This window comes from Schistocerca gregaria, chromosome 2 (genome assembly GCF_023897955.1).
Source record: "Schistocerca gregaria isolate iqSchGreg1 chromosome 2, iqSchGreg1.2, whole genome shotgun sequence".
NCBI classification, from domain to species: Eukaryota; Metazoa; Arthropoda; class Insecta; order Orthoptera; family Acrididae; genus Schistocerca; species Schistocerca gregaria.
The window spans coordinates 176,864,466-176,873,961 of NC_064921.1; the positions used below are offsets into that span (position 1 = coordinate 176,864,466).

General features: G+C 43.1%; 1 protein-coding gene across 1 annotated transcript in view; it reads left to right on the plus strand.

Moving 5' to 3' along the window:
• Nucleotides 1-7,484, plus strand: part of LOC126336630 (UDP-glucosyltransferase 2-like) — an 84,084-nt gene extending 76,600 nt beyond the window's left edge. The window contains exon 7 of the mRNA XM_050000523.1: nucleotides 6,763-7,484. Within this exon, the coding sequence (XP_049856480.1) occupies nucleotides 6,763-7,042 (280 nt within the window). The 3' untranslated portion in view covers nucleotides 7,043-7,484. The remainder of the gene's footprint in view (nucleotides 1-6,762) is intronic.
• The last annotated feature ends 2,012 nt before the right edge of the window (nucleotides 7,485-9,496 follow it).

Below are 9,496 nucleotides of genomic sequence, written 5' to 3' on the forward strand. Positions count from 1 at the left end.
TCCACACACTGACTCCTTTCCTTGCTGCGCGAGAACTGTATTACATATGTGTTTGTGGAGTGTACATACATGAGTGTAATGAATGCATGTGTAGTTTAGTACAAAGCTTTTGTTAGATGATGATGATGCTGCTGCTGATGATGATGATGATGCAAGAAAGGAGATGGTGAAATCTGGTGCGAGGGCTTCGCCTACTCCTCTGCATTGCTCCCAGACAGTCGCCAAGTTTAAAATCCCCTTCCTGAGGACGAATCATCATCAACAGTGCCACAAGCCTTCATTTCACGAGACTCTGCAGATCAGTTTGGAACTTAATCTAGTACATAGGAATAAACACTAATGTTCGGGGAAACTTTACACCTCCCTTCCCCCCCCCCCCCCCCCCCTCTTCCTTGCCCCACACTGCTCCTCTTTCAGGCCAAATAGCGGCAGTCATCTGTCAGCAGCGTTCAAACCGGTGTACCTCAGTGTCGAATACCACTCTAAAAGTGTCCGTCTGTAACATCGTTTTCTGAGAGGGTATCGTTCTTAAGGAAATAAATGTTATAATGCCAAATCTAGAAACTTTAATACTTCGATATATAAACGATATTTTCTAGAAAACTGATAACTAGGTCTCTGGAAACTGGCTGTTACTGATGTCAGATAAAACATAATAAATAAAATTCAGAACAGCACAAGTCCTGAACATACCTTTAGAAATAATACCTAATGGTAAATCAATAAATGACTCAGAATATTCTAAATTAAGATACTTTAAAACGGCTAAGAACCTGAATTCGAAAGGAAATGGATCATATCGCCTTAAACTTGTAAACTATGGATTTTTGCGTTCAGAGTAAGATCAGATGTTTTAGTTGAAAATGTCAAAACTTTGACTTAAGTTTTCCTACTTTCATTCGATGATGTCTTATGACGCCTCATTGTTCACAGAAGGGAGTAATAACGATAATGTCCGCTCTAGATCTCTTGCAGTCAGCTCTCGAAACAGCTGTGAATACAACAGCGCCACAGTATACTTACTTCCTTACGACTTTTCTTGTCCACTATCGCTCACAATTGAAAATAACAGTAACATGCACAAATATAATACGAGAAAGAGAAGTGAATCGGCCTTAGAAAGTTACAGGAAGGGGTTCAGCGAACAGTCATAAAAATATTTATTCGCCTGCTATGCGTGCGTGTGCACATGTGTGTGTGTGTGTGTGTGTGTGTGTGTGTGTGTGTGTGTGTGTGTGTGCTTAAGTGAGAAAGATTGAGCCTAGTTAAGTATAAATAACTGTACGTTAATAAAAAGAACGTAGCTGAAGAGCATCATGTAAATGCTCAGCATTTTGTCATATTTCTGTGCTGGAAATTGTAATATAATTGTAAAACAGACTCAGTTTACATCTTAGCGAGAGGTCGAAATTATTAAGCATGAAACTTACAATTAATTAACTAACTTATCAAAATGTTATCGTTGAAAAGGTAAGCGCTTTTACCAGCTGTAAAGCCAATGCTATAAGACTCCCCTACAGGTGTCTCCTCTTTAAACATATTTTCCGTCTGCTGACATGTCTTGTTCTTTCTGGAATCGATGCCTCGTCTCTTGTGCGTTCGAAAGTTTAACAATATTTCTCAGTCCTTTCATTTCAAAAAATTGTCTGGTCTCTCTGCATAGACAGACTGCACCACATTCGTCATATTGGGGGTGTACAACAAGTAATGCAACATGTATAATTTTTAAGGCAGGTTGGTTTTGTTCAGGATTCCAACACACCGTAGTATTCCCCACTATTTTTGGCTACATAAACGTATTTTTGAGTGTGTTCTTCATGGAGCGTAGCACAACGGTACCACTGCGAGTGCTCGGCTTAACACGAAATGTTCAAATGTGTGTGAATTCCTAAGGGACCAGACTGCTGAGGTCATCGGTACCTAGACATACACACTAACTTACGCTAAGAACAACACACACACCCATGCCTCAGGGAGGACTCAAACCTCCAGTGGGAGGGGCAGCACAATCCGTGACGTGGCGCCTCAAACCGCGTGGCCACTGCGCACGGTTCTTAACAGATTAGCAATGGTGCGATCGTGGAGGGGCGAACTGAGAATTATTTGTTTAAAACATTTTTGAATTTATTGGACCACAAACTTATTATTATTACAAATTCGAACTGAGCACCAGGCAGTTATCGTGGATAAAAGTTATTTTAATAAGGGAATGATTCTTTCATTAGATAGAATATAAAACAAAAGAATTAAAGCTTTCATGATAGTAGCAGAATTTGAGAGCTGTTTCAGGACTCTTTTAAGTTATATCCAAATGTCCTAATAAACAGGTTTAAGATTCTTTAGTTAAGAAAATAAATAAATAAATAAAACACGCGCACAATGAACTTCACAAACAGTAGAAGATAAAACTACCAAAGATAACGGGCAGGATAGAGAGTGATCCCTGTAAAGCGTGACCCCTAGTAGCGTGTTCTAAAAGCGGTCAAGGCTCTCAGCCGACACGTCAATCAAAACAGGCACGCACACGGTCCACCCAGGTCACGCAGACACAGGCCTAAGGGACCAGATTATAACTGACGTCTGTAACACACCAAAACACTTCAACACAACCGCCATTTTTAACGCAATTATAAAAAAGGGTGCTTCGACGAAGGTTGCAGCGTTTACCAAATTCAAACATGAAATACCAAAACGTGACAAATAGCCAAACACGCTTCAAAAAATTTACAGCGAGGGCAGTAGAACGGAGATGATAACACATAAAGCCGGCCGCTGTGGTCGAGCGGTTCTGGGCGCTTCAGTCCGGAACCGTGCTTCTGCTACGTTCGCAGGTTCCTCTGGCATGGATGTGTGTGATGTCCTTAGGTTAGTTAGATTTAAGTAGTTCTAAGACTGATGACTTCAGATGTTAAGTCCCACAGTGCTTAGAGCCATTCGAACCATTTTTGAACACATAAAGCTCAGTCAACAGGTGAACACAATAAAACAGAAACGCTTTGCAATAGGAGCCAAAAGCGAAAACAAATTACATCCAAGAGGGAGCCTGAATACGGCGTTACTAGAGCGACATGAACATGCCACAGAAGTACTAAATAAGCAATATGGGAACGTGTCGAAATAAAGAACAAAGTGCCGGCCGGTGTGGCCGAGCGGTTCTAGGCGCTTCAGTCTGGAACCGCGCGACTGCTACGGTCGCAGGTTCGAATCCTGACTCGGGCATGATGTGTGTGATGTCCTTAGGTTAGTTAGGTTTAAGTAGTTCTACGTTCTAGGGGACTGATGACCTCATATGTTAAGTCCCATAGTGCTCATTTGAACCATTTGAAAGAACAAACGATGCACCACAACAGGGCAAAGGAACAAGCTGCCGGATAATATTCCAAGAACCGTGCTAAACTCTCCAGTGCCCGGATCTGAGGAAAACCACCGACGCACGCGGATAATTACGGCACTCACCCAGTTTTAATGAGCCCAGGAGCAGCAGAACTTCGTCCTGCCGGTAAACCCACCAGCGAGGTCTGTAAAGCAGAGGTTGACGCAGGCAGCACGTCTGCTGGTAACTGCTTGTCCTCAGCGGAGGAACGTCCTCCTTGCCGTGCGGCCATCCTGACTTAGGTTTTCCGTGATTTCCCTCAATCGCTCCAGGCAAATGCCGGGATGGTTCCTCTGGAAGGACACGGGTGACTTCCTCCCCCGTCCTTCCTTAATCCAACGAGACTGATAACCTCGCTGTTCGGTGTCTTCTCCAAAAAATCCAACCCAACCCTTGCCGTGTTTACACTGTTTCTTCTCACTTGCCCAACGAACTCCAACGGAATTCTTGTGCACCGAGCGCCTCGTAGCCAAACCAGACCGCCAGCGACCTCTTTCAACGACAACGACCAGAAATCTAGTTCCGACCGCGGCACCAGCCCGGTCTGTCTAAACAACTGAAGGAGAACCTCACATCGCAGCACCACAGACGTACTCGCGGATCGGGAGCGAGGTATAGCCCTTGCAGCACGTTTCACTCCGTCCTATGTCACTGCGTTAGGTCACTTTACTGGGAGTGTCTATTAGCCCCCATGATACCACTCTGCTGGATGTTCCGCAGCTCGTGACCTCGACGTCGCGTTCTCGCTTCCCGAGCACGAGGTCCCGGGTTCCATTCCCGGCGGGGTCAGGGATTTTCACCTGGCACGAGATGACTGGGTCTTTGTGTTGTCCGCATCATTCAAGAAACTGGTGAGTTTGGACTGAGCAAGGTTGGGAATTTGTACAGACGCTGACAACCGCGCAGTTGAGCGCCCCACAAACCAATCATCATCATCATCATCATCATCTGCTAGTTGGCGTCGACGCCAACGTCTTGCTGCATCAGTAACCTCCCCATCCTCCACGTACTGCTGCCCATGGAGTGCATACTTCATTGGGCCAAACAGATGGTAGTCGGAAGGCGCGAGATAGCTGTAGGGTGGATGAGGTAGAACAGTTCAATGACTTTACCAGCTGAGTATGAGGGTTGAAATTTTTATTAGGAGGAGAGGTTTTGTTGCGCCATTCCATGGATTGCCGTTTGGTTTCCCATTGTTAGTCATCAACCCATGTTTCATCATCTGTGACGATCTCCGACAAAAAATTGTCACCATCAGCTTCGTAATGTGCAAGCAATTCCACACAGATGGTCTTCTGTTAGTGACAAACACGCAGCGTGCACACGCCTTTCAGTACCCCACGTCTTGGACGACTGTGTCGAGGCTACTAATAGAGATGTCCACTTCAGCAGTGATGTGTTTTTGATCCGCCGATCACCTCCAGTAAGAGTATCTGGATATTCCAACATCGCACAGCTGTGTGCGGACGGCCGCAACGTGGGAAATCGGGCAGGTTTATGAGACCTTCTTTCAAAAATGATATGCTACTGGCCATTAAAATTGCTACACCACGAAGATGATGTGCTACAGAAACGAAATTTAACCGACAGGAAGAAGATGCTGTGATATGTAAGTGATTACCTTTTCAGAGCATTCACACAACGTTGGCGCCGGTGGCGACACCAACAACGTGCTGCCATGTGGAAATTTTCCAACCGATTTCTCATACACAGACAGCAGTTGGCCGGCGTTGCCCCGTGAAACGTTGTTGTGATGCCTCGTGTAAGGAGGAGAAATGCGTACCATCACGGTTCCGACATTGATAAAGCTCGGATTGTAGCCTATCTCGGTTGCCGTTTATCGTATCGCGACATTGCTGCTCGCGTTGGTCGAGATCCAATGACTGCTAGCAGAATATGGAATCGGTGGGTTCAGGAGAGTAGTACAGAACGCCGTGCTGGATCCCAACGGTTTCGTATCACTACCAGTCCGGATGACAGGCATCTTATCCGTATGGCTGTAAGGGATCGTGAAGCCACGTCTCGATCCCTGAGTTAACAGATGGAGACGTTTGCAAGACAACAACCATCTGCACCAACAGTTCGGTGACTTTTGCAGCAGCATGGACTATCAGCTCGGATACCGTGGCTGAGGTTACTCTTGACGCTTCATCGCAGACAGGAGCGCCTGCGATGGTGTACTCAACGACGAACCTGGGTGCACGAATGGCAAAACGTCATTTTTCCGGATGAATCCACGTTCTGTTTACAGCATCATGATGGTCGCATCTGTGTTTGTCGACATCGTGGTGAACGCACATTGGAAGCGTGTATTCGTCATCGCCATACTAGCGTATCACCTGGCGTGATGGTATGGGGGACCATTGGTTACATGTCTCGGTCACCTCTTGTTCACATTGACGGCACTTTGAACAGTGGACGTTACATTTCAGATGTGTTACGACCATTCATTTCAGCAGGATAATGCACGACCGCATGTTGCAGGTCCTTTTCGGGCCTTTCTCGATACAGAATATGTTGGACTGCTGCCCTCGCTAGCACATTCTCCAGATCTCTCACAAATTGAAAACATCTGGTCGATGGTGACCGAGCAACTGGCTTGCCACAATACGCCAGTCACTACTCTTGATGAACTGTGGTATCGTGTTGAAGCTCCATGGGCAGCTGTACCTGTACACGCCATCCAAGCTCTGACTCGATGCCCAGGCGTATCAAGGCCGTTACTAAGGCCAGGGGTGGTTGTTCTGGGTACTGATTTCTCAGGATCTTTGTACCCAAATTGCGCGAAAATGTAATCACATGTCAGTTCTAGTATAATATATTTGTCCATTGAATACCCGTTTATCATCTGCATTTCTCCTTGGTGTAGCAATTTTAATGGGCAGTAGTGTAGACACCACGCCCAACGACTCACCGTGCTTTCGTTCATTGATAGGTCTCCGTATACATTCTTGCAAGCGCCTGTGATCTGTGATGCTCCCGTCTTCCGCCAAAAGAAACTCAATGACAGCTCTCTACTTGGAACGCACCGCCGTTGCAGACACCATTTCCGAGGTTACGTAAGCGCCCCACCATCGGAAGTTCATGAAACTATAGGGGCTGAAGCGGAAATGTCCACGATATCTGACAACGATTCCCGCATTTTCCAACCGAAATTAGTGGAGAAGAAAAGTGTAGCATTACTTATTGAACGCGCCTCGTATTTCCTTCGGCTCCCCTTCTTAAGTCCAATAGTCATCTCATTTCTTGGGCAAGATCTGACCTCTTGCAGCGTCACTCACAGAGATAACAATCTGCCTTTCTTCCTCGGCCTCGTTACAAGCTTCAGTCTTATTCAGATACTGTATACCTCTCGATCCGTTTTATACACACTTGCATCTCACCCGCAGGTACCGAGACAACATGAGGAAATTGTCGGCCATATTCCGCGAGCACAAGGCGGAGGCAGAGGAGCGCGCCGTGTGGTGGATCGAGTACGTGGTACGTCACAAGGGGGCCCCGCACATGCGCACTGCGGCACGCGACCTGTACTGGTGGCAGCTGCTGCTGCTCGACGTCATCGCCTTCCTGCTGCTGGCAGCGGCTGCCATCTTCTGCGCCGCATTCTTCATTGTGCGGCGAATAATAGCAGCACTGAGACGCAGTAAGCGGAAGCACAAGAAGCAATGATACTGTCATTGAGTTTAAGGTCAAGTGCATTTCGGCATAATTTCAACTTATAAGAATTGGACCAGAGATCGAACCACGTGTTTCTTGCTGCATCGTCCATGACGTATAGTTCATAACTTACACCGACATGATAATGCAGTATTACTCCAACAGACTGTTCTTCTCTGAGCCTTGCAGTGAAGACTGTATTCAAAAATCAAATTAAGTCTACTGAACTGAATGTGTGTGTACTTTTTCTGCATTCGAGAACCAGCGTCTCACTGTCCAATTTAGATTAGATTAGATTAATTATTGATTCCATATATCCATAAAAAAGGGAATCGTTCTGGCTGTGGAACATGTCAGATAAACACATTACAAAAATGTAATTAGAAAAACTTGAGTTTCATTAATTTTAGTGATCCTCAGTCAATAAACAGTAAAATTATGTACATGAATTAAATTTAAACTTCTAATATCTACAGGTTTAATACTTATATATCCTTTCATTAAATCCATCATTCAGACATTTGCTGGTTTCTTGGCTATTACAAAAAAGTATCGTCAAAAATTAAAGTATAACAAATTTTCATTAAAATGGTCTACTGCACTTGTTGAGACACTCATGGATGGAACAGGAGGAGTCAGCCACCAAACATTCTTATAAATTATGTTTAAATTGTGCCTTGTATGAAACTAAACTCTTAATGGTTGCTGGTAACTTATTGAAAATATGGGTTGCTGAATACTGGCCTCCTTTCTGGGCAAGAGTAAGTGATTTTAAATCCTTATGTATATTGTTCTTATTCCTAGTACTGATATTGTGTACTAAGCAGTTAGTTGGAAAAACAGATGTATTATTTACAACACACTTCATTAAGGAATATATATACTGAGAAGCTGTGGTTAATATGCCCAATTCTTTGAATAGGTTTTGACATGATGTTCTTGGATTTACACTACTCATTACTCTTATTATAAGCTTTTGTACTCTAAAAACGGTTTCTCTCTTTGTGGACCTACCCCAAAATATGATACCATATGACATAATGGAGTGAAAATAAGCAAAATATGCCAGTTGTTTTGTATCTATATCTCATATGTCTGACATAATTCACATTGCAAATACAGACTTGTTTAGGCGCTTTAGCAACTCGTTAGTAGGTTGCTCCCAACTGAATTTATTATAAAGTTGTAATCCTAACAATTTTACTCTCTCAGCTTCTCCTATTTCCATGCCATAATATTTTATACACACACCAGAAGGACATCTCTTGTTAGTTCTGAACTGTATATAGTGGGTCTTTTCAAAGTTTAATGACAGTGAATTGGCTATGAACCACTTATTAATGTCAGTAAAAATTTGATGAGCTGCCCTTTCTAAATTTATATTTGATTTACTATTTATTGCAATGTTTGTATCGCCTGCAAATAAGACAAACTTGGCATCTGGTAATGTAACAGATGACAGGTCATTAATATACACAAGAAACAGTAGTGGAACTAGTATGGAACCTTGCAGAACACCACATGTAATTTCTTCCCAGTCAAATGATGTCTGATTGCCTACTGCTGAAGTGTTACATAATGACACCCTTTGTTTTCTATTAGTAAGATATGACTCAAAACCACTTTGCAGCACTACCAGTGACGCCATAATATTTCAGTTTACTTAAAAGAATGCTGTGATTCACACAGTCAAACGCCTTTGACAGGTCACAGAATATGCCAGTTGCCTCTAATTTGTTGTCCAATGAATTAAGGACAGTTTCGCTGTAAGTGTAAATAGCTTTCTCAATATCAGAACCCTTAAGAAACCCAAACTGTGACTTTGACAGTATGTTATTTTCACTAAGTTGCTTAAGTAGACGCTTGAACATAACCTTTTCAAAGAATTTTGAAAATGGTGGCAAAAGTGAAATCGTTCGGTAATTTGACAGCATTTCTTTGTCCACTTTTTTGTGGAGAGGTATAACTTCAGCATATTTAAACCAGTCTGGGAATGTTCCTGTGACAAGTGATTGATTACACAAATAACATAAGATAATGCTAAGCTCACATAAACACTTGCTTTTAATGTTTAGCAGATCTCAAATCTCAGAGGCACATAAAGAGCATTCAGATATATTTAGAGTAATATTGTAAAATAACCTGAGTTTGGAAAACTTTTACAGAAAACTTAGAAATTTCTAAAATATTTACCTCACGGAATCTTTTAACTTGCGAAATCAACAAGTAAATGAATGATTAAAACGTTAATTGAGAAGAGCAGTAAAAACAGATGCATTGTTTAACGGTTTTGAAACAGGATTGCAAGGAGCTGAATATGTATACACTAGCCAATACAAGGGTACCACATTGAGCTCAGCCCATGCGCCACATGGTTGATTGGTTCAGTACAGAATTTACAATATAAACACAACGTCCATCAAAATTACGTAACAGAAATAAATTTCAGATCGCACACGGATCTTT